Genomic DNA, 24,280 nt, shown 5'->3' with positions numbered 1-24,280 from the left:
TGGAGAGACAACATGTAGAAGCAACAGGACGTCTCTGAGTGGTTAGTTGATGAATTTTTTAAGGCCATACTTTGTAAACTGCCTCCGTACTTATGCTCTCTTCTGACTCTTAAAGGTTGGGTAGGTCAGAATTGTCTAAAAAAACTTTTATTCAAATTTGTTTAAACTGTCTTTATATACCAATACATAATTAAAATGCAAGTACTCTGAAATAGAGAGTATAAAAAACTGAGTGGCTCTAGTGTATTTAATCTTCAATAAACACAGCTCATTAATTCCATTCACTCCCACCTAAAAACGGGTGCGCGACTGCGCGCACGTGGGCAGAGCCAATAATAGCGGTGGTAGTCATGGCGACGGAGAGTGACAGTCGCGCAAGAAACCAATCCTTTGTTTCCTCCCGAATGGAAATAATGAGCTGTGTTTAATGAAGATTAAACGGTCTAGAGTCACTCGATTTTTATACTCTTTTTATCAGAGTACTTACATTTTAATTATGCATTGATATATATAGAAAAGTTTAAACAAATTTGGTAAAAAGTTTTTTATATAAATCCTACCTACCCAACCTTTAAAGTCACTACCAGGAAATGTAATCTTAGATCATATGGGCAAATCATGTATGATATCCCATGAACGCGAACTGTCTTCTGTGAGTGCCTTTAAAGTTTTTGCACCTTTTTCCTGGTATAAATTGCAGAATCAGCTAAAATTTGACTGTTTACCGACAATGACACTATTTAAAATGAGGATAAAGGACTATTTGTGGACTAAAGGCACATGTGCTGTTACTAAGCGCTGCTGGTGATCATGTTGAGATTATATTAAATTGCCAAAATGTATTTTTTTGTTAAATGTTTGTATATGTACTTTTAATATGGAACTATTATTCTGCTGTCTTGGCCAGGACTCCCTTGAAAAAGAGATTCTGAATCTCAATGGGATTATTTCCTGGTAAAATAAAGGTAAATAAAAATAATAAACATTCATGTTGCTGATGTGGAGTTAACTATCTTCAATTAGCATATTCTGTCATGATAATCTATAAATCGCTCGTATAGGAACTGTTGTGAGATGCACACAGAGTGACTTTCTAGAGCATGTGAAAAGATGGATGCTAAAGTTTGACAAATGTACTTATACAACAACTCTTCTCAACATGGACAACAAGGCTTCATTTATTATTTCCATGTGAATATATAGTAAAGTGTAATTTATTCCTGTGATCAAAGCAGTATTTTCAGCATCATTACTCCAGTCTTCAGTGTCACATGATCCTCCAGAAATCATTATGATGATTTGCTGCTCAGGAAACATTTATGATTATTATCAGTGTTGAAAAGGGTTGTTGTTTAATGAAGTATGGAAAGCGTGGAAGTGTTTTTTTTTTGTGGGTTCTTTGATGAATAGAAAATTCAACGGAATTAATTTGAAAAAAATCTTAACATTATAAATGTCTTTTTTACCCATCCCAAACTTTTAAGCGGAAGTTAAAGCTGACCGAAGATCAGAAATCGGTGTATACTCACGACTCTTGTGGAACATGGACTTGATTTCTCCGATAGTGGCATTGGGCTCAACCTGCCAATCAAACACACACACACACACACACACAAACACTAGTTTCAGAGTGTGTGTCTGAATCGAGGGCTAAGTTTAGCTACAATCCCCCAGCGATGTGGCTTTAGCACACCAGCTGTTCTGAGAGACACAAACACTGACCGACTGACCAGATCTCCCAGAACACACACACACACACACACACACACACGCCCGCGCTGAGCTGGGACATTTCAGACGCCAGCTGCTCAAGTCCTCCAAGAAACTGCTTTATCTAACGTGTGTGTGTGTGTGTGTGTGTTTTCTGTCAGTATAGCAAAATGACTACTGAATGTCAAACCAATTAAAAGCATAAATAGTTTCATTAAACCCAGTTTGTAACAAATACAGGAGACACGAGAGATTCCCTCCTGAAAACTATTTTATTTTAGCTTTTAAAATGGCACATTCCATTACATATTTAAAACAGTAATATCCTATACTAAACTAATCTTGACAAACTATATATCATTTGAAAGCTTAAAATCTCTCATTTACATATTTGGTGACTGATCTTCAAAATACATTACAGAGGAGCCGTAATTTATCAATTTGCAACAAGAATATGTTCATACTCCTCAGGCGTGTTCAGACCTTTATTTTGAAATAGTGATGAACATGAAAAATCATGAAAGAATGGTAGAAACCTCAGTTTGTTTTCATGCCAAGAGTTCAAAAGATAGCATCCATTCAATTGTTTTAGAAAAAAAGGTCTGAAAATTTTTTAAATATAAAGAAAACAATAATATATTCAGCATTTGTGATGTGGCGGCGAGCTATAATGCACATACGTGTTCTTTCTGTTTCTTAGAGGTTGAATTCATTTCAAAATCTGCCAAACTTCCAACACTACTTCTGAATAGGATGTCTACTTCATAAATTGTATGAAAATTGTAAAAATAATGGTTGATCACTCAAACAACATATGGAAATAGAGGCGTTCTTATATGGGCAGTAACTAGTGGAGAAGTGTGGTACTGCGCCCAAACTAAATCTTACTAAAAGCTTATTTTTTGAGATATCAACCTACAATACACAACTTGTTCATATTTTTGGGTTTGATTTTTCTATATATTCCAAAGCATTCTTGAATTACAACCATTTAAGTTCGGCATGTGCATTTTCATGTCTATTAAAACAGGGGGGGGGGGGGGGGGTTTAAGTTACTAATAAGCTGGTGTGATCCAAAAAAAAAGACAAAATTCACATTTAGGGGATATAAACACTCAAAACTTACAGTCTCTCACTTCCGCTAAAATGGATGACAGAGTTTTTTTGCTATTAACTAACAAAGATGAACACATACAGTAACAAATGTATTGCTCATAGTTAGTTGATACATCAACTAATTTGAACAACTGAAACCTTATAGTAAAATGGTTATGTATTAAAGCATCTTCTTGAGCTAATCATTTTTTTCCCGCCAAAAAAAAAAACAACTTCTTCAGTTATTTAGATCTTCCTTCTACTGATGACATCATCATCATCATCATCATGGCAGGCTGGCATTCCACTGTGACATCACAACACCAGTAGCCAGTGACATCACAGTGGAAGCGGCAGTTAATCCGAGGACATACGAGGGCAATCCTCGATAATCCTCCCAACATTCTGGAGGCCTCCTTACAGGGACGACTACAAGACCCCGAAACACACACACACACACACACACACACACACACACACACACACACACACACACACACACACACACACACACACACACACACACACACACACACACACACACACACACACACACACAGTTATAACAGATAGCACCACTCTGGATGAGGACGTCACATTGACCAGTGGGAAAAAGGGCTTCATTCACTTGAGAATAGTCAGGAGAGAGTGGAAAGTGTGACGGCAACGGTTAAGGTACATGGATATTGGAATATAACACTGATTTGGAAGATTTTTAGGTTAAAATTGTGAGGCAACTTATAGATTGATTACCATTTTCTATTGAGTTAATCAAACATTTTTAATTCAATTTTAGCAGATCATAAATTGCTCTGCCGTGCAGGGTTATTATCGTTAACTAAAACTATATAAAACAAAACAAAAAAAACATTTGTTTCTAAAAAAAAAACGAAACTTTTTTTTAAAGTTAGGTGCTAATTTTGTGTAGTCGAGGTACTACTGTAACAGAAGTTCATAAACACTTTATACATAGTGTTAATACTTTTTTTTTATGTCTAAAAAACAACAACTAAACAAAATTTTCAAATGAACACATAAAAATAATAATAGTGTATTAATGATAAAGTAATATAACACTGTTGCGGCATATTATCGTTAACTAAATATAAGACCATAATAAAAAAATTATAATTTTTGTTTCTTAAAATAAACATGAACTGAAATATAATATTTAAAGAAATTATTTAATTTTTTAGGTGCCAATGCAACATTTCCCATTTTTGGTGTAGTTTAAGTCGAGGTACTACTGTAAAAACTGTATTATTAAAAACTAAAAATATATATAATAAATTAATAATAATAATAATAATAATAAAACTGGCCAAAAAACAATTAAATTACTAAAACTTTCAAATGAAAACAAATATAAAATCAATTCAAAAACAAAAATCATAATAGTGTTTTAATGATAATGTAAAATAACACACTGCTGCTGCATGACACATGAACCGTTCAAAGCACAATCATCAAGTGTTGTCTTTTAATGAAGATGAGGCTGTAAAACGAGCATGTCATAATTATGCACTGGTTTTAGACGGGGTAATGCATGTCAATTTATCAAAAAAGAAGTAAAAGTCTTTCCTACCTTGTCCAGGAAGCAGAGCTTGTCCTTCGTCTTGGCGTCCAGGATCTCCACCTCGAAAAAGACCACAGCTTTCTTAGTCTTTTTAGCGGGTTTGCGTTTGGCCGGGACGGGGGGGCCGGGGGGGCCGGGGACTGCTCCCACGGCCCCGTTCTGAGCCTTCTTGGGCAGCGTGGCCTCTAAAGCCAGGGTGTCCATACTGTCTGCTTTCCTTATCCACTCTCTCTGACTGAGTGTCCAACTTCTTTCCTCTCCCAGTCCCTCTCTAACCTCCAAAACGAGTGCAGGACTTTCTGGAAAGCGTGAGGTCTAATGTCAGCTGTGGAAATAAATCTGTCTGAGACCCCACCTCTCTCTCTCTCTCTCTCTCTCTCTCTCTCTCTCTCTCTCTCTCTCTCTCTCTCTCTCTCTCTCTCTCTCTCTCTCTCTCTCTCTCTCTCTCTCTCTCTCTCTCTCTCTCTCTCTCTCTCTCTCTCTCTCTCTCTCTCTCTCTCTCTCTCTCTCTCTCTCTATGTTGTCATCACCCTCTCATTCATCTATGCATTTGACCCCCAATCTCCTAAAAACACATCCACAAACAAGTAAACAAAACTTCTCTCTCTTTCACTCTCACACATGCACCTTATTCTCTTTTTTTCCTCTTTTTCTTCTGAACCTCCAGAGGAAACGTGACCCCTCCCCAGTCATCCCAATATGTGCTAATTATAACTCGCCTTATGGATGCACACACACACACACACACACACACACACACACGCACACACACGAATGTAACAGAGCCCTAATGCCCTCATCGACCAGAACCAAGGTTTACACAAACAGATCATTTACAGAATCATGATTTTAGCTTCATTGCATTGGGGTATGTCTGCCACTGCGAGTACAATAAATTATAATGTAAAAAAAAAAAAAAAAAAGGTTCAAAAATCTTACTTTTTGTCATCAAATTAGGCCAATGTACGGTTTTATGTAACTGACTTAAAAAGTTATGAACAGACTTAAAGAAAAAGAAAATCAATTACTGATTTGTTAGACTAGTGCAATTGGCCGCTGATTATATTTCAACCCATTTTGTTTTTTTTTAGATAAGAAAATTAGCTTGTCACAAATACATTGTATTATTTTCTTGACTATTAAATCTCCATTTCTGACTATTTTTAATTATTTAAAAAAAAAGTGTATATATTTATTCGTCATATATAACACCAGAATACATCAATGTCACCATATAAAATAATAAATAACAAAAATATGCTTAATTTTCTATATACAAAATTTCGCGGTGGAAAACCCTCGTGGATTTCCGTTGTTTATCTGTTCTGAGCCGCACTATTTTAGGGAGGAGAAAGAGAGAGAGGTTATTAATAACTTGGAAGGGCATGAGCAGATGACACTGGAGGAACACCCCACTGCCACTGAGAGAAACCCCAACTGAAGCGAACTGCGAGGAACAAGCCAACATTATTTTAAAGTGTGTAGGCTTGAGGCGAAACACAGCAGCACTAACGTTACGACACACAGGAGCGACCGTTAAAGAAAAGCACGTGAGTGGCTTTCGCGCGCTTCAACATCGACATTAACACTTTTTTTTTATCTCGAATTAATCTTATGCGTTGTGTTGTGTTAGTTTTGTTCCCCTTTTTGATTTATTAGTAACTTAATTATGACATATTATACGTGTATGTCCCTGAGATATATTCAAACCTTCTGGCGCCCTCCTGTGGACATCACAGCACATCGCAAATGTCAGTTTTATCAACAAGACTTTGACCGAACGTGTCGACACACCTACATGTTCAATGTACACCAAAGTGTTACATCAGGATTTAAAATATCCTTAACGATTTTTTTACGTAAGCCCTATCTTCATCGGTCAGGATTGATGTGCACAAATATGAAATCCACACAGAAACATACAACTACTTCCGGGTTTATGGAGAGAAGAGCTGTGACTTCAGTCCCACATGATGAACAAGTCCGTCCTGTTACAGCACATTTGTTTTTGGTCAGATGTTACAACTTATAATTGTGTTTATTGAAACGCTGAATGATACACTTGTAAGTGAACGAGGTTCATACTCAAAATTACGTCTGTGAAAGCCTTTTACTTATCCCGAGGACAAATTGAATTGCAATATCCACCTCATATGTTGCAATCGATATTCCTATTGCACATATTGTGTCGTAATGTGGGACAGGGGTTGTTTCAGATTCTGCAGAGATGCGGTGTAACCCTAACCCTAACCCTAACCCTAACCCTAACTCTCTGGGTCGAGGGGACTATTCACTGCAAACGACTTCCCCATCCCTGCTTCAGGACTGTCCGGTAGACATAATCTCTATGTGTATGTGTTATTGTCCCATTCATAATTCTACATACCGATGAGTTTTGTCTGATTAGGCCGAGGTGCTTGTCACACACACTCACACTCACACTAGCGTGCTCTCTAATCTGCAACCTCAGTTGTGTGTTTACAGTTCGTTCATCTTCACACGGCACGATCACTTCCTCAACTGAAACCTGAACGCATGTACAACGAGAACTGAAAACAAGTAACGATATCTTACCTCGTAATGCTTCATTGTTGCAGTTTGAATTGCTTATCCCAGCGAGATGAGAGACAAGCACGCAGTCCAATCAGGAGGAACGGAAGATGCCGCACATCCAATGGGAACAGAGTGGTGAGCGAGTACCAACCAATATGAAGACCTGCGCTGGATATTGTCATCATTGGAGAAACGCACCAGAGACGCCTTTTTGAGCCAGTAACCAATGGGAATCCGATTAGACACAAGAAGCGTTGAACGAGCATTAAGCGCCGCCTAGTGGTGGTGTGAGGCTATTACATGCGTGTTTCTGTGATGACTGCAGTCATTTAAACACAACGATTCTTTGTTATAAAACAATTATGCATAAATACCAAGCTTACTGAAAACATGTTTGAGTGTATACATATTACAAGTAATCCTTATTTTTAATTTCGTTTTATATAGCCTATATGAGAGCAAATTTAAAAGAAAAAATAGACATTCTGATATGAAGGCCTGCTTTTTTTTTTGTTATACAACAATTACAGATTTTATGTATAAATACCAAGTTGATTGAAAATAAGTTTGAGTACATGTATATTAGGCCTATTTTTATTTATATATATATATATATATATATAGAGAGAGATATATATAGATATTATATATATATATATTATATATATATATATATATATATATATATATATAACTCATTCTTATTTTTTTAAATAATTGAAATCTTATTTCAGGAACATGTAAGAAGAATAGAGATAACTTTCACAATAAATACATTTAATTATAATTAATGTTATGTTATGTTATGCTATGTTTTCATATCCTTACATGATTAGGACGATGTAAAAAAAGTTTAAAAATTAAATACGCACTAACTGAAGAATCAACCAAATATCTTTCTCTGGATTTTTTTTTTCACTTTATTAAATCATTTCAAATAACAAACAGGCATTAACACATTACCAATAAGACCAAGCAGCATAAACAACATAATAATAACATTAAAAAAAATACGAAAAGCAAATTATATAGTTTTAAGGCACTCCTTTTTTGTTTTAAAAATCGAAATAAACATTTAAATGCCACAAAACATGGAAAAACTACATTTTTGGTGAAGTCAGCTAAAATGGGCCACGTTTTGGTAATAAATCTAATGATATTTTTTATAATTTAACAGCACAACATTCAGGTAAAGTGGGTCTGTGTTAAATTTGTGTTGTTGTCCAAAAAAACACACACACACAAAATCTGTGTGATAGTCAAAGGCAGGTATAAAAAAATTTTTGTCTTTCTTTCTCTGGATGTTGTAGGTCACTTGCCAGAACTGTGAATGGATTATGGAAGACGAAAAGCGTCCGTTATGAACGGAGTACATGGCTATACATGCGTGTTTACATGTGTGCATTTCATTGCCATTGTTTCCTTGTTGCAAAAGCCATCGTTTTTTTCTTTTTTAAATTCTTTATATGCATGTATATTTTTTAGTTTCGGTTTCATCTGGGTCCTGCAGGTCTATGGGTGGAGCGGCATCACGTGGTTCGGGTGTGGAAACTGGAAACAACCAGAGAGTTTGAGACATTTCTCGAACTTTCCTCACGGTTTCAAATAGGGACGAACCGCAGCGAGACAGAGGCATACAAACCGCTGGTCGACGGGACAACAGCTGTCCAATACATTCATCCTGAGACCTTTTGCAAGGATATTTTTATTAAGTTTATGCGAACCGAACTCGACTGAAAAAAACCCCAGGACTGGTCTAAAACCACTGTTTGATTTCTGGAAATATCGAGGCTACCTAAAATAAACGCCCAATGGTGAAGATGGGGAAAGATTATTACAGTGTTTTGGGGATTCAGAAAGGTGCGTCCGATGACGAGATCAAGAAAGCGTATCGCAAGCAAGCGCTCAAATACCATCCGGACAAAAACAAGTCGCCCAGCGCCGAGGAAAAGTTCAAGGAGATCGCGGAGGCTTACGACGTGTTGAGCGACCCGAAGAAGAGAGACGTTTATGACCGATTTGGCGAAGAAGGTGAGTGACCTTTCGTGCGGCTTTTGTTGCACTGCTTAATGACACAGGTAGAGATGAGAAGGAAATAAGAGGCACTATAACATGTCTATCGTTCAAATGTATAAACATTTGTGTTTAGATAGCATCTATCACTGACTGGATTAGTTGTTAATGACAGCATTTATGATATTGTCAACACATTACATAACTAGTGTTTTAGGTCGAGAGAAATAAATCTGGTGAAATACTGAAATGTTAATAAAGTTCGGCTACATTGAATGATGCTGCATGCTGATTGGCTATTTGAGCGGTGTGTGCGTTCTAGAACGCTTGCTGGAATATTCTGACGGTCACGTGATAGAACGTCAGCAGATTTGTCTGTGCATGTTCAGTGTTCAGCAAACCTTCTCTCGCCAGTCTGTCCTGGGGCTGTAGGGTGGTCCCCTTCTAGACATTTCTGGACAACTCTCGTCTATTTTTGAGGAATAAAAAGGTAAAATATGAAGTATAAATTAAACCAAGACCATTACGATGTCTAGAACATTTTTTAGAATTTTTTCTTTATTTTTATTTTATTAAAAAAAAAAAAAATTGGGGGGGGGGGGGGGGGGAGGGAATGTTATTGATCTTATTATTTAAAGAAATTAAAAGTTTGCGTTTTTTTTTTTTTTTTGACATACAGGCATACATACAAATATGAGTGAATGTGTGCAAAATTTAAAAGAACATATTTGCAAACAGCTTAACGTTGATTGTTTCATAACTACAATAGACCCGGAACTAATCTTTTTTTTTTCTTTTTTTTTCTTCCGTTTCTTGTCTCATCACATTCCATTACGAATTACATGAATCATGTAAATGATAGCATATTTTCACTCCAAATATCATGAAAACAGTATTTTGCATCACTGATATTAGTCTGCTAATATAAACATTTCTATCATTATAAAGTTGTCTTTTACTGCAAAAACTAGAAATGGACTTGAAAGGGACTTTGGTTGGAATTTACACTTGTCTTATGTGAACATTAAGCCCCGCCTTCTTTGATGTGATTGGTCATCTACAACAACAAACAGTAATGGAGTGCAGCAGATTTGGCCATTTCTACAATTTGGGGAACAATTTGGCCATTTCTAATTATTGTGGGGGACTTGTCCCCTTCAATGGTTACGACCCTAATTTAAACTAAAATAACTGATTGTATTAATGATGAGATTTTGCATAAAAGTTCAGATTCTGTGAATTTGAGTTAGGAAGAAGGTATAGCACTTGGGTAACCAAGGTAATGAACAGTTCGATACAAAATAATACATATTTCTGTGCAGTAAAAGTTCCTAATTCATTAATTCTTAATTAAATGTTGTCCCTTGGTCCAGTTTTTATGAGTTGTCTTTAATTTTTATCCAACGCCACACAGTTGTGTAATATGTGACCTCTTTGTTTACCGTGTGCAGGACTGAAGGGCGGCGCCCCTGGCGGTGGAGGAAATGGAGGTAATTTCTCCTACACATTTCAAGGTGATCCTCATGCAATGTTCTCAGAGTTTTTCGGAGGGCGAAGCCCTTTCGAACATATGTTTGGCCGTAACGGTGGCATGGACGAGGGAATGGAAACTGATGACCCATTTGCTAGTTTTGGCATGGGTGGCATGGGCGGTTTCCCACGCTCCTATAACACGCGAGTTCCCGGCGGGAGACTGGACAAAAAGCAGGATCCTCCAGTGACCCACGAACTGAGGGTCAGTCTAGAAGAAGTGTTCACTGGCTGCACCAAGAAGATGAAGATCTCCCGCAAACGCCTGAATCCCGACAGAAGAACGATACGCACTGAGGACAAGATCCTTACAGTGGAAGTGAAGAAAGGCTGGAAAGAAGGAACCAAGATTACTTTCCCTAAGGAAGGGGATGAGACGCCGTCAAATATCCCCGCAGATGTGGTGTTTGTGGTGAAGGATAAGCCACATCCAGTGTACAGAAGAGACGGATCGGACATTATTTATCCTGCAAAAATTACACTCAAAGAGGTAAGATGGGCTCTTGTTTGAACAAACTCTTTTCTTCCCTCTCTGTATTTTTCTAATCCCCTTCTTCTCTTCTTTCTCAGGCACTTTGTGGTTGCACAGTTATCGTTCCAACACTGGATAGTCGCACGGTCAACATAACAACTCAAGACATTGTTCGTCCCGGGATGAAACGGCGTGTCACCGGGGAGGGTCTTCCACTCCCGAAATCCCCAGATCGTCGTGGGGACTTGATTGTCGAATATGAGGTCAAGTTTCCCGAAAGATTGAGTCAGAGTGCCAAGGACACTATCGCAAATGTTTTGCTGGCTTCTTGAGCCGTGTAAACTGCAATGCTGGAGCCGTTGCCATTGGGAAATTTTGGTTTCATAGTATTTAAAGGATGAATATGAGGGGCTGCGGGAAGTGTCGAACTGTTATTCTGTAATGTATTGCCAATGAGAGACTATCTGAACCAAAACATTGCTGGACTAGACTGGTTTATGTGTTTATGTCATGTACATTTTGAACCTATGTTTCCTTTGGGTCAAGTCCAGCAGAAAGTCTCTAACCGTGTTTTGTTTACTTATTCCAAAGGTGGACAGTAGAGCATGTTGTGATGTGCGGGGCTACAGTAATATAGTTTTTTATCAGCAGTCTGATCCTTTGGACACCTCAGGGAAGTCTTTCTGTGAAAGCAGCCTGTACTTTTTCTTCTAATATGGTCTAATGTGACCATTCACTTAAAGTCATTTCCAATATAGTGGTGGCTCAAAGTGATGCTTGGATCCTCCCACTTCTAAGCATGTGAAACAACACTTGATGCAGAAGTTATATGGTCAGAAACTCAAAAGCTTAAGTCAGCTAGATGACAAATGTGTAACAAATACTAGATTTATTTTAAATAAATGATTCAAACTACTGATATTGTGGTTCATTTCTTATGCAAAATTATATGGTACCTTTTTATGTTTTATTACAGGTAATTGATGTTATTAATTGTTTTGAATTGTGAAATAGATTTTGTTTATTCACAAATTCTGTGGGATATTTTTGGGTTGTGAGATTATGGGCTGTTTTGAAGAGTTTTGAACAGATTGTTTAAAAGAAAATAAGATTTGAAATGTTACAGATATCACATTGCTTTAATAAAACACTTTAAATATAAAACAATTGCTTTATCTTAATTTTTAAGCGTATTGAAAGTGTAAAACAGTACAAGCCTCTAAAAATCATGTTAGTTCCTCTACCAAAGAAATGTTGCACTTAAAGAAATGTATAGATTCACATAAGTGTGTTGACAGCTGTAAATATATAGCATGTTAACCAGTGAAATTTGTAGCTGAGATGGTCATATAATATCTAAATCATGACAGAATCACGTTTATAATAATGGCACTTCCTTTGCTGAATATGGATGCTATAGTCTTCAGCGTTTCTTGATGGTGTTGGGTTTGAGTCCACAGCAAAGACATCTGAAGAACTTCCTGTACTGCTGCCTGACCTGGACAAGAATGAGACGAGAGAGATTGTTTTAAACTCTGGTTAAACAAAAAACAGAACATGTCCAGCTTATTTTTCAAGAATTTAATTTTAGAAGATGAGAAATGAAAAATTAACTTAACGGGTTAGTTCACCCAAAAATGAAAATTAGCCCATGATTTACTCACTCTCGGGTCATGGTGTATATGCCATTCTTCTTTCAGACGAATACCATCGGTGTTATATTAAAAAATGTCCTGGCTCTTCCAAGCTTTATAATGAATGGCTGTTTCTGTTTTGAAGTCCATCAAAGTGCATCGATCCGTGATAAAAATGCTTCAAAAAGTGGATAAAAATATCCATATTTAAAATTTTATCGACTAAAATAACTAGTTTCCGGCAGACGGCCGTACGCATTGATTTACGGTGGAAGACTAACCCCGACCCAACACACAACGTAATGACGAACACGGAAGCACAGAGGATAGAGCAAAACAAAACACCAGTCACAAATTAGAAGTCTAAAATAATTTTTTTTTTAGAGAAATATCGGAGGAGCTTGAGTTTGTTTTCCAGCCCCGTTTGTTTGAACCGGGAGAGGCGTTAAAGCTCCAACGTCATACATGCGTCACTGGTTACTCTTGTGGCGTAAGTCGACTTGCGCACGGCCGTCTGCCGGAAGCTAGTTATTTTTGTCGATAAAGTTTTATATATGGATATTTTTCTTACACAAACACATCGATTCACTTCAGAAGGCCTTTATTAACCCTCTAGAGCCGTTTCAAGCCCTTTAATCAAGATTAGATGGGCTTTGATGGACTTCAAAACAGAAACGGCCATTCACTTCCATTATAAAGCTTGGAAGAGCCTGGACATTTTTTTATATAACTCCGATTGTATTCGTCTGAAGGAAGAATGCCATATACACCTAGGATGACATGAGCATTAGGATATCATGGGCTAATTTTTGTCATTTTTGGGTGAATAACCCTTTAATATAAAGTAGGTGAGAATGATTTTCTGGTAGACTGTCTGTACTGATGTCTGACCTCATCATTGAGGACACAGTAGACCAGGAAGATGAAGGTTCCCTGCTGGGAGTTCAAGATCAGGAAGAGGATCTCCAGCTCCTCAATGTCATTAGTGAAGAAACCCAGAATCCAGGAGCAACCAAGAACCACAAACTGAGCCAGTGTTTTAAATGTCATAATCCTGCAGAGAAAGACGGAGAGTTAATATATATTTATTGATTATATTGTTGTGGAAAATATGCAATTGTCCTGTTATAAGTATGCCTCTTTATCTGTAGAACACTTCTGTATTGTAATCAACCACACTTGAAACTTATTTATTAAGAAAATGGTTTATGAAGAAAAACTCTGCAATTGTTATTGTAAAATGGTTTATTGAGAAAGTGGTTTATGAAGAACTTAATGTTTTAAGCATTAATTAAAAAGCCTAGAGAGGAACAAAACATGTATTAGAAAGAGCTTTGCTAAAGAAAGAAGAAAAATGCAAGCATTACCGTCGGATGTGTTGCGGACGAAACGCAGAATGCAACAAAGAAGAAAAGTCTGAAGAAGGAAGACTAAGAGGCGAAAGGCTTTATATAGACAGGCCCGAAAGGAATTCCCAGAACTCATGACACCCCAAGACTCAGGATTGGAGAAATTGGATAAATCTGTAAGAGACTGATAATTATGAGGAGGTTTCCAAAGATGACGACCTCAAGAATCAGACGGTCTATAAAAGGCTGAAAGGAGAAGATGAAGTCAGACGCTGAATCTTAGGAATGGCCTCTCCCATTGAAGCCTCTGACCGACAACGCTTGTAAACGATTTAATGTTGTTTTTTATATATTAGTACTTTATATGTAAACTAATTAACCTATAAGTAATAAATCGATATTTAATTGAAACTAAGAAGCTCGCCTGCCAAAAGTCTTTGATTTCTAAAAAAGTGAGCTGAACAGACCACGAAGAAGTCTTCTGACCTATTAATTGTGAGTATGAAAATTCAGATGCTTATGATTTAGGACACATTTGACTTACTTTACCTAACCAGTGAATAATCAAAATAAGGTTAAAGGTGTCTAAATACGCACCAAAAAGCAATATATATACACATTTCATGGAGTGTTCAAATCATATAGTTTGTTACTTGGTTCGTTTCATCTGTGAAACTTCAGCGTTCAGGTTTTTCAAGGTCAAGATCAGATTGATGATGATGATGATGAAGAGAATCATGTTTAACTGCACAGTAAGAGAAACAACAGAAATGAATCTTTAATCACTATTTTCCTTTTAATACAAAGTCATGATGAGAAATGTGCTTACTGCTAGTATGACACAAACAGGTCCCAGAAAACTCCAAATAAAACCTTCATCCATTTTAATCCAACACCTGTTAAGATACAGACCAAAAAAAAAATACAAAATCAATGAACAAACATGAAGGATGAAGGTGTTGATCTCTTGAGTCGCTCAAACTAAACTCACTGTTCACTTCCGTAGCCTTTAGGATCCACCGCAGTAGATACTCCCACCACAACCAGAGCAACCATATAGCCAATCACACACAGGAATCCACTGTTAAGCGCCTCCCACTTTTTGGAGCTGATCTGTGATAGGTTCTTCACACGGATGAAGAGCAGCACAGCTTCAATGAACATCCACACAAAGCCGGAGAGAAAGAGGAAGTGCAGCACACCGGATATCACGGCACACAACACCTGGAGATCATGAGAGAGGGTTATGATGATTCTCAGTGAGACTGTGCTGAGCTGTAGGACTCCTTCATCATTCTCACCTGACGAGGGCGTATGAGGCTCAGGAACTCTTGTGTGAGCAGGAACAGAAGGTGAGCACACAGAAGACTGATGCAGAGGTTGATTCGAGCCACATTATTCACTCCAGGACTCCACTGACAAAGGGCAAAGGTCAACAGGGCCAAACTGAAGAACACCAGCCCCACGGGCACACACACCATATTCAACAGCTCCAGCAGTGAGTCACTCTGAGAAAACATGTCAGAGTACATGAGTGCCAAATCTGTGCTGTTCTTCAATGCTTACTATAAATGTTCTCGTACCTCTGATGGGCGGCTGGTTTGCATGATGAGAGCGAATGTGGACAGATGAACACAGGAACACACAGTGTAGTTGATGTTGGTCTCTAAAACAGAACAACCATCTACAATCCACTCGCTGATATTCCAGTATACACAGGACAGGGAACCACTGGGCTCAAACTCCTGCAAAAAGATGAAAGAACATGAAGAAAATATTACAAAACTGAATATTAGATGTGTTCAGATGTTCATCAGTTCTCAGGTTGGACAAAAACACATGTCAGTCTCTCACTCTGATGTGTTTGAGGGTGAAGTTGACTGGTTTGGTGAGTTTAGTGTTGGTGGTTTTGGGAAGAGTAGCTGAGATCACAGTGGACATCATGGTTTTAATCGTGGCATTTGGTGTGTTGAAGAAGTCTGGCTTCAGTAGATTCTCCATTGTGTTATAACTCATGAAAGCCACAGCAGCTGATCCTGTGTGACAGAAACAGAAGAAACTTGTATTCAACACAATAAAAACCTTTAGTTAAATGTGGTTTAGTGATATGTCTTTGAAAAATGTTTTATTAAAAATGTTGTATTAAAACACATCTCACATACTTGTTTCATTGTTGTTCTTGGCGATCCCAATGAGATCAATGTCCACAGAAGAATTTGTCGTGTCAAGTCGTGGGATTTTATCTAAGGTGACATTGCGTCCAACCATGAAGACTTCAGCCTCTGATTTTGAAAATAAGCAGTTATGCTTTTTTAAATGATTATATTATAATTATAATTCAATCTGCACAAATGTGCAAAAAACAATGAAAAGACAAAAAAACATACTATCTAATAACTAGTTCGAACTAATCAGTTTACTTTGTACACAGCAAAATCCCCAGAGTTAAATTAACTCAGAGCACACATGGTCCACTCTAAAGGGTGTTAAAGTAACTCTGAATCAGAGTTAAAGTTAAATAGATAATTAAGGGATTAATTAAGAGATGATTGAGCATTAGTGATGAACACCTGCTGTTAACAAGCAGAATCACTGAAAGAAAGAGAAACACAAGAACTACAACTGACTTCAGACACAGCCTTAAATGAAATCCACTGAAGAGAAAAGAAGACATTAAATCTGTGAAGATCTCAGCAGAGGAGGAATAAACAACTCCACAAACAGCATTACCAGCTTCACTTATTACTAACCAGACTGACTTTATTTCTGTCAGACGTCTACAGAAGTTCTTATTGAGAAATAACAGAGGTTTAGATGTTGATGTTTTATTGAAAATGTTTGTGTCAGGGTCCTGCCCTGGCAGCTTTGTCTTTGTTTCATGCATCTATGTTTGTGTTGTGCTCAAACATGTGGTTTTGTCTTTGTTTGTGTTGGCCATGTGCTCCTCTGTTCCTGTCTCCTTGTTTCCCTGTACCACACCCCTTTGTCTAGTTTGTCTGAGTATTGTCACCTGTTCCTCATGTTCTCTGCTCCCTTGTTTGGATTCTCGTTTACCTGAGTGTGTTCACCTGTCCCTTGTCTAAGTGTGCTCTCCTGTTCCTCTTGTTCTCTGCTCCCTTTATATGTCTTGTGTTTCTGTCTTGTGCTGCGTCTTACTCAGCTAGTGTCTCTTTAGTTGCATGTTCATGTCTTGTTCTGTGTAAGCTCATGGCTAGCAATTGGTTATTGTTGGTCATGTGCTTGTGTGTGATTTTCATGTTTGATGTGAGCACATGGCTTGTCTCGTTATGCTGCCATGTGCTCTCTTATCTAATGTCTGACCCCGCCCATCTTATCTTATTATTGGTTCAGTTTCCCCACCTGTCCTCCCTCGTTACCTTGTTTGCTGTCCCATTTATTCCCCTTGTGTTTGCTGTCCTGTGCGAGATCGTTGTCACACATTGTCGCATACTATTGTTACCCTGCCTGTCTGATGAGTCCTGTCGTATGTGTTTCCTACCAAGTGTAGTCTATTGTGTTTTCCCTCACGGGGTAGTTTCTGTTTTGTTTTACTTTAATAAAGCTCATATTCCTCTGCATCCTTGAGTCCTCACTTCAACCCTACCTCAACCCGTGACAGTATGGTCACCATTGTGGAGATCAGTGTTTACTTTAGTTGTACAGTTTGACTTAATTTTTTAGATGAGTATAATGTGTTTGTAACAGTGTTTACGAAAACCCATAATTTAATGTAAAGGAAGCCAAATCTAAAGTTGACGAGGTGGTGTAGTTTTCAGAATCAATTCCTAATAATATCCCTGACTAAATGTGGTTGTTTATTGGTGGTCACCAGAAACGATTTACTTTCCTCTTGCGTCTGTTTAATGTAGTTCAGGTTCTATTTTCCTTTTTCATGGTTTATGAGGATCACGGTGTCACACAACCTACAGTATCCAAGTTGACATCAACAACAAAAGTTTTGATAAAAGTTGATAACGATACACAATATAGTTACTGTAGCTGCATTTATCATCATCGCCATCTGTCACCTGTGATCCACCGCTGCTCTATAGACTATATCAACTCCCTGATATCCAATCTCAGATCTATTTCGACCTCACTCAGACCATCACCACGGTCTTACCTTGAATGACGCCATTCTTCCGTCAATCCTCGAGACCTAATATCAACAATGTCAGGTGACTGACTTAGGGGTTGGCTATATAACATCCAGGTGAACCAACCAGTTCCTCTTGCCTTTCTCGCCTCATCTGAGACCGACGCGGTAGAGCGCATTTTTTGATTACAGGAAACACTTGGTGCTTCACGTCCCTGAGGATTGAGGTGGTTTTCTCCTCATTTAAATTTCTCAGCGCGTCGTTGGAACGCACGTCGGTGAATGTTTCTTTATTTATTTATTTTCAGCTTGTTTTCAGGTATTTATTGTTGGTTCTCGGGTCAGCTGTTCGCAGCAGACGAGAGTTTTTCCATTGTATTTACTGCGTGTGCGCACGTAGAGTGATGGATATATAATTTCTAATAGACTATATGATTTTCAAGGAGTTCTGTTCGCAGACTTATTTTGAAAGATGAGTATGAAGAGTGATTCGTCACAATCTATATATTAAGGATATCTGGTTAACTGTGTTTAACTAATACCAGCAGTTTAATTTGAAAGAATTACAGTTTAAGGAAGTGTTTGATTTGATTAATGAATGATGTGATTCGTCACAATCTATGTTAATGGCATTGTTGCTTGTGTTTTTCAACTAAATGCCAGGTAGTTTATTTTAAAATCTTGCAGTTCAACTCCAAGAATTAATAAAAATTCTGTGATTCGTTACAGTTAATCTTTTGTTTATTTATTTTTTCTTATCATAGACTGACTTGACCTCTGGCTTGTTGTCATGAGTCACTCAAAATGTCGGTTTTGCCAAACTGGCATACAGCCAAGAGATGGGCAACGCGAATGTCCCTCCTGTTTGGGTATGCAACATCTGTTAGATGATATTGAAAACCCCTGTGCAGCTGCAATAAAGCTATCTTTGCAGGAAAGAGTGCAGAGAGCCAAACATTTAACTGGTAGCAAAGAAATGACTCCCAGTAGTTCCTCTAACAAACGCAAGAGGCCTGATGAGTCCATCAGGTCTCCAAGTTCTGACATGCCTCAAGATAAACGGGAGAGGGCCACGGTAGTGCAAGAACCCAAAGACGACACTCAGTTACAAATATTGGCAGCATTACGTGACTTAGCTGGTAAGCTTGAAACACGTAACCCTTCAATAAGCACACAGCCATCTGCACTCCCTGCTGCACCCTCTCCTGGAGATGAGTTAACATCACGTCAGGGAGAGAGGAATGATTCTATGGATGCCGTATCACTGCATGCAAATAATTCCCTTTATGGTAGTGAGGAGAATACTGATGAGAATGAGGAAGATGAATCCAAGTCTGAAGTTTCAGATGGAAGCCTGCATTCTGACATTCTTTCACGCATTTTAAGTGCAGCAAGGATCCTGGGCCTTGATGCTTAGGAAGAAGCTACACCTCCAAACCCCACACAAGGTGTATGGACGAGTATTTCCCGTGCACAGCCTACTGTGTCTATTCCTGTGGCTGAGAATTATTCCCAGATGCTGAGGAAAGCCTGGATTAATCCAAAAGCTGCACCCCAGTTTAATACAGGTTGCAGGCGGTTTGTTAAGTCAGATTGTCCCCCGGAGAGTGGTATGGGGAACATGCCATCAGTGGAGCGAGAGATCACAGCCTTAACCACTTTGGGACCTGATAAGGTTACAGACAACCCTCGTTGTCCTGGTAAAGAGTGCCAGAAGACCGATCGGTTAATGAGCCAAGCGTACCCAAGCAGCTCGGGTAAATGCTTTAGCAATAGTTCTGGCTGCTTTAAGGAAAGTTGTTAATAAAGAAGAGCGTGATATGATGAATTTAATTGACACAGCACTCATCACACACTCACAGCTTACTAGAGATATTGGAGCATCTATGTCTTCAGCAATTTTAGCCAGAAGACAAATATGGTTGGCTCAGACATCTTTGCCTGACGCTATTAGGAAGGACCTGACTAATATGCCAGGGGTTCCAGGTCGGATATTTCACACTGATTCACAGTCTCTGCTGGATACTGCTGATCAAGCAAGACGCAGAAGAGAATCAGTTCAGCAAACATTTGGTGGACCTTCCAAATATGGCCATAGAGCTGCTTATTCCTTTCAGCCCCCACACTTTCCTCGTTCAGAACCTTGGGGGTATGACAGAAGCCGAACTAGGGGTTACCAATTCCATGATCGAGGCACCAGACCATTTTACAAGGCTCCCCAAACTGACCAGTCTCATACTCCAGTCAGGGGAGGATCACTTAAGAGGCGTACTACCAGGGGTTTCAAACCCCGGGGAGGCCAGGCATAGCGGTCTCGGAGTCGCCGGAGAATGCTCCCAACTATGCCTGGACAGTTGGGAGAAGGTAACATCAGATCCTTGGGTTCTAGATACCATCAAGACAGGATACAGGATACAGTTCCGGCGGCGCCCTCCTACTTTTTCAGGGGTTGACCATAGTCAGAAACCCAGTCCAGGCACAAATTTTGGCCAACGAAATCACAGTCTTAGTACAGAAAAAAGCAATTGTACAGATAAGCACCAGCAAACAGCTCACTGGGTTCTATTCGAAGTATTTCCTAGTACCAAAGAAAGACGGGGGACTTCGACCCATTCTGGACTTACGACAGCTGAACAGATTCATAAAAGTATTGCCCTTCAAAATGCTGACTACAGCACAAATTCTGGAATCTATAGAACCGGGAGAATGGTTCACTTCCATAGACTTAAAGGATGCATATTTCCACATAACCATCTGTCAGGATCATTGCCCGTTTCTTCGCTTTGCCTTTCAAGATTGGGTTTATTAGTTCAGGGTCCTTCCATTTGGCCTGTCTTCACCAGAGTTGTTTCAGCAGCCCTTCGTCCTCTTCAGTGTGCAGGTTTGAAAATTCTATCATACCTGGACGACTGGCTAATTTGTGCTCCTTCTCGCAGTAAAGTACTGAAGGACACAGAAATGGTCCTTCAAACATGTCCAGTCACTGGGTTTCAAGGTGAACTGGGAAAAGAGCAATCTAAGTCCCAGACAACAGACAGTGTTTGTGGGAATTTCGCTGGACTCCCAACTGATGACTGCATCTTTGTCACCCCAGAGGTTGGTACAGTTGGTCAATCTAGCTCAGTCATTCCGTCTGAACAAGAGAATGAAGTTAATTCAATTTCAGCGATTATTGGGCATGATTGCAGCGGCAGTGACTGTGGTCCCACTCTGCCTTCTCAGAACCCGTCCACTACAACGTTGGTTGAACGACTTTCACTTGCATCCCAAATTACACAGACATGTAAAGATAAAAGTTACACGAAGATGTATCCAAATGTTACACCCTTGGAAAACGAAGACGTTACCATCACAGGGGGTTCCTCTAGGCAACATCCCAGCAAGGCGAACTGTAATAACGACAGATGCTTCTCTAACGGGGTGGGGAGCAGTTTGGGAAGGCAGGTCCATCAGGGGACTCTGGAAATCCCCTTGGACCTCGAAGCACATCAATGTGCTGGAACTCAAGGCGGTCCATCTCTCCCTGAGGGCTTTTCTCCCGTTGTTGCAGAACAAACATGTTTTGGTGAAAACAGACAACATGTCTGCAGTGTACCACATCAATCACCAAGGCGGCACCAGATCAGCGCGATGTCTCCAGGTGACAAAGGAACTACTTTCTTGGGCATTTCTGAAGCTCTCATCACTCAGAGCAGTATACATACCGGGAGTAGCAAACAGAGCAGCAGACCTGCTGTCTCCATCCCGAAGTGGTAAGAATAATATGGAGTCAGTTCGGAATGGCGAAGGTCGATCTGTTTGCGACTACCGAGACAACTCATTGCAATCTATGGTATTCCCTGAACAACCAGGGAGGTCCCTTGGGAATAGATGCACTATCTCAAGAATGGCCAGAAGAGTTGTTATACGCTTTCTCTCCCCTACCCTTGATTCACCTGGTGCTCAACAGGGTAGCGTTGGGCCATCACAAGGTTTTACTTGTGGCCCCGAGGTGGCCAAAAAAACATTGGTTTCCGACCCTTGTACGTTTGGTCCAAGGTTACCCTTGGCAATTACCAAAGAGAGCCGATCTCCTCTCCCAAGCAGAGGGCCAAATCTGGCACCCAAAACCAGAGATACTACAACTGTGGGTATGGCCCTTGCTCAGTCCTTCTCTAAAGACTTAGATGAAGCTGTATTGAGGACAATAAATAGTTCTAAGGCACCATCTACGTGGAGTAACTATTATAGCAAGTGGCGAATATTCTCAACGTGGTGTCAAGACCAACAACTAGATCCAGCCAAGTGTGACACCAGTTTGTTTCTTCGATTTCTTCAATCATTGATGTATTCAGGGAAATCAGTTAATACCATAAAGGTCTACATTGCAGACATCTCCCACTTTCATGCGTCAGTGGATGGTGCAAATATTGGCAAACACCCTTTGGTGTCTCAATTTCTTAAGGGTGCACACCGTTTACGCCCAGGGAGAGTAATGAGATCACCTGCTTGGGACCATTCTATTGTCTTACACTCACTGGCCAAAGCACCTTTTGAACCTTTGGAGCAAGCCGATCACAAGTTCTTGACATGGAAGACAGTCTTCCTCCTTGCGATATGTTCAGCCAAGAGAGTTGGTGAATTACACTCTTTATCAGTCAGTGGAAGAATGTTTGAGATGGAAGGCAGAAAAAGCAGGGGGTTTTCTCTGGCCAAACCCGTCATTCCTACCCAAGGTCCTTAAACCTAGTACAATAAATCAGGTAATTGAGCTTGATGCTTTCCATCCAGATCCCCTTTGTTCAGGTGCAGGGTTAGATAATTCTTCTCTATGTCCTATTAGAGCATTACACACATACATTAAGCGTACTTATCAATTGCGGCAGTGGCACATGCAACTACTCATATGCTTTGACAAGAAGTGTGCAAACCTGTGTCTAAGCAACGATTGTCTACAATTTCACAAGCTTATGTCAACCAAAATCTACCTATCCCTGGTGATCTGGTGGCTCACTCTACCAGGAGCATGGCTACTTCCTGGGCGGCACTCAAGGGGGTAGCACTCTCAGACATCTGTGCGGCAGCCTCTTGGAGCAACCCATGCACGTTCACTAGATTTTATAGGATTAATGTGGCAAATCCGAATTCTTTGGGGTCTGCTGTATCTGTGACTAAATAGACAGGGCAGGGAAAAGATACAAATCCCTCGTGACCCTGGTGGTATAAGTCATCCAAGGTAAGACCGTGGTGTCGGTCTGAGTGAGGTCGAAATAGATCGTAAGTTATGACCGTAACTATGGTTCTATGAGACCGAACGATGACCGTCACCATCCCTTGTCACTCGGGACGAACTGGGGAGTTCCAGGCAAGAGGAAGTGGTTGGTTCACCTGGATGTTATATAGCCAACCCCTAAGGTCAGTCACCTGACATTGTTGATATTAGGTCTCGAGGATAGGCAGAAGAATGTCGTCATTCAGGGTAAGACCGTGGTGACGGTCATCGTTCGGTCTCATAGATCCATAGTTATGGTCATAACTTACGTTTTATCATCAATAATAACAGTTTCTCCACTCACCAATAGCAGCAAGAGTAAAACTGACACTGTCATTTGTGTCTGTCGGCTTCACCAATGTAGAGATGAGTTTCTCGTTGGCTTTTAAGATACGATTTCCATAGGAGGCTAGTTCAGCTTGGCTGACTGATGAAGATGATGATGATGACTCTAAAATCTTTCCTGAAGCGTTGAAGACCATATTCAAAATACTGGTCACAGTCTAATTTGTTGATCAGAAAAAATACAATTACTGTACATGTAAATATTATGAGAGCCAATTAATCAAAACTGCGATGTAAATCATGTAACTGACAATTACATTTAATTAGATTATTTATAAATGTTTGAAGACTTACAATCAAAGGTAGCACTTCATCTGTAATGTTCTCGATCTGCTCTAGAAGATTTTCAAGGCATTCAGTGAGACTCTGAAATCAAAATTGAGAAGACAGAATTTGACGATGTGTGAGCGGTGCTGAGTGCCTCTGAAATGAGACACAGACAGTGTTTTTGAACTCATTTCTTTAATGAATGATTCAATGACACGTAATTTTTTTTTAAATGTGTCGCCACCTACTGGCGTAAGTAAAAATACTGCTTTTCTGTATTTTGCTCACTACCGTGGACAGTGTTTGTATCCAAACTAACAAACTTTTGTCACAGAAGTACTGGGAAAAAAAAGTTTACGTTTGTAAAAGAAGTAATGAGAATGTGTGGT

General features: G+C 39.3%; 3 protein-coding genes across 8 annotated transcripts in view; 1 reads left to right on the top strand and 2 right to left on the bottom strand.

Annotated features, from left to right (window-relative positions):
- tecrb (trans-2,3-enoyl-CoA reductase b) overlaps positions 1 to 7,205 on the bottom strand; it is a 19,605-nt gene extending 12,400 nt beyond the window's left edge. The window contains exons 1-3 of one of the 4 annotated variants that reach the window (XM_079614557.1): positions 6,956 to 7,205; positions 4,391 to 4,441; positions 1,530 to 1,581 (exon numbers count right to left, since the gene is read on the bottom strand). In XM_079614557.1, the coding sequence (XP_079470683.1) occupies positions 1,530 to 1,581; positions 4,391 to 4,441; positions 6,956 to 6,970 (118 nt within the window). In that variant the 5' untranslated portion in view covers positions 6,971 to 7,205. Of the gene's footprint in view, positions 1 to 1,529; positions 1,582 to 4,390; positions 4,681 to 6,091; positions 6,278 to 6,767 lie in introns of those variants that run through there. The other 3 variants (XM_079614555.1, XM_079614556.1, XM_079614554.1) reach the window with 3 other exon arrangements.
- dnajb1b (DnaJ heat shock protein family (Hsp40) member B1b) lies at positions 6,309 to 12,110 on the top strand. Of its 2 annotated transcripts, XM_079614562.1 has the most exons (5): positions 6,309 to 6,713; positions 6,979 to 7,069; positions 8,445 to 8,965; positions 10,399 to 10,967; positions 11,048 to 12,110. In XM_079614562.1, exons 3-5 carry the CDS (start codon positions 8,746 to 8,748, stop codon positions 11,279 to 11,281), a joined length of 1,023 nt encoding a protein of 340 aa, XP_079470688.1. In that variant the 5' UTR covers positions 6,309 to 6,713; positions 6,979 to 7,069; positions 8,445 to 8,745; the 3' UTR covers positions 11,282 to 12,110. The 2 variants fall into 2 exon arrangements, with proteins under 2 accessions (XP_079470688.1, XP_079470687.1); XM_079614561.1 differs by lacking the exons at positions 6,309 to 6,713; positions 6,979 to 7,069 and having other exon boundaries at positions 8,312 to 8,965.
- Positions 12,066 to 24,015, bottom strand: LOC306999673 (adhesion G protein-coupled receptor E3-like). Of its 2 annotated transcripts, XM_079614548.1 has the most exons (11): positions 23,919 to 24,015; positions 23,584 to 23,782; positions 16,095 to 16,214; positions 15,787 to 15,968; positions 15,516 to 15,677; positions 15,234 to 15,440; positions 14,924 to 15,156; positions 14,762 to 14,828; positions 14,586 to 14,677; positions 13,475 to 13,637; positions 12,066 to 12,447 (listed from the first exon to the last, which is right to left on the bottom strand). In XM_079614548.1, the coding sequence occupies exons 2-11, from the start codon at positions 23,759 to 23,761 to the stop codon at positions 12,373 to 12,375; spliced, it is 1,479 nt and encodes a 492-aa protein (XP_079470674.1). In that variant the 5' UTR covers positions 23,762 to 23,782; positions 23,919 to 24,015; the 3' UTR covers positions 12,066 to 12,372. The 2 variants fall into 2 exon arrangements, with proteins under 2 accessions (XP_079470674.1, XP_079470675.1); XM_079614549.1 differs by lacking the exons at positions 23,584 to 23,782; positions 23,919 to 24,015 and adding an exon at positions 16,987 to 17,087 and having other exon boundaries at positions 12,067 to 12,447.
- Between the last annotated feature and the right edge of the window lie 265 nt (positions 24,016 to 24,280).

Source organism: Phoxinus phoxinus, assembly GCF_949152265.1.
Source record: "Phoxinus phoxinus genome assembly, chromosome: 6".
Classification (NCBI taxonomy): domain Eukaryota; kingdom Metazoa; phylum Chordata; class Actinopteri; order Cypriniformes; family Leuciscidae; genus Phoxinus; species Phoxinus phoxinus.
This window is presented reverse-complemented; position numbering and strand designations above follow the sequence as displayed.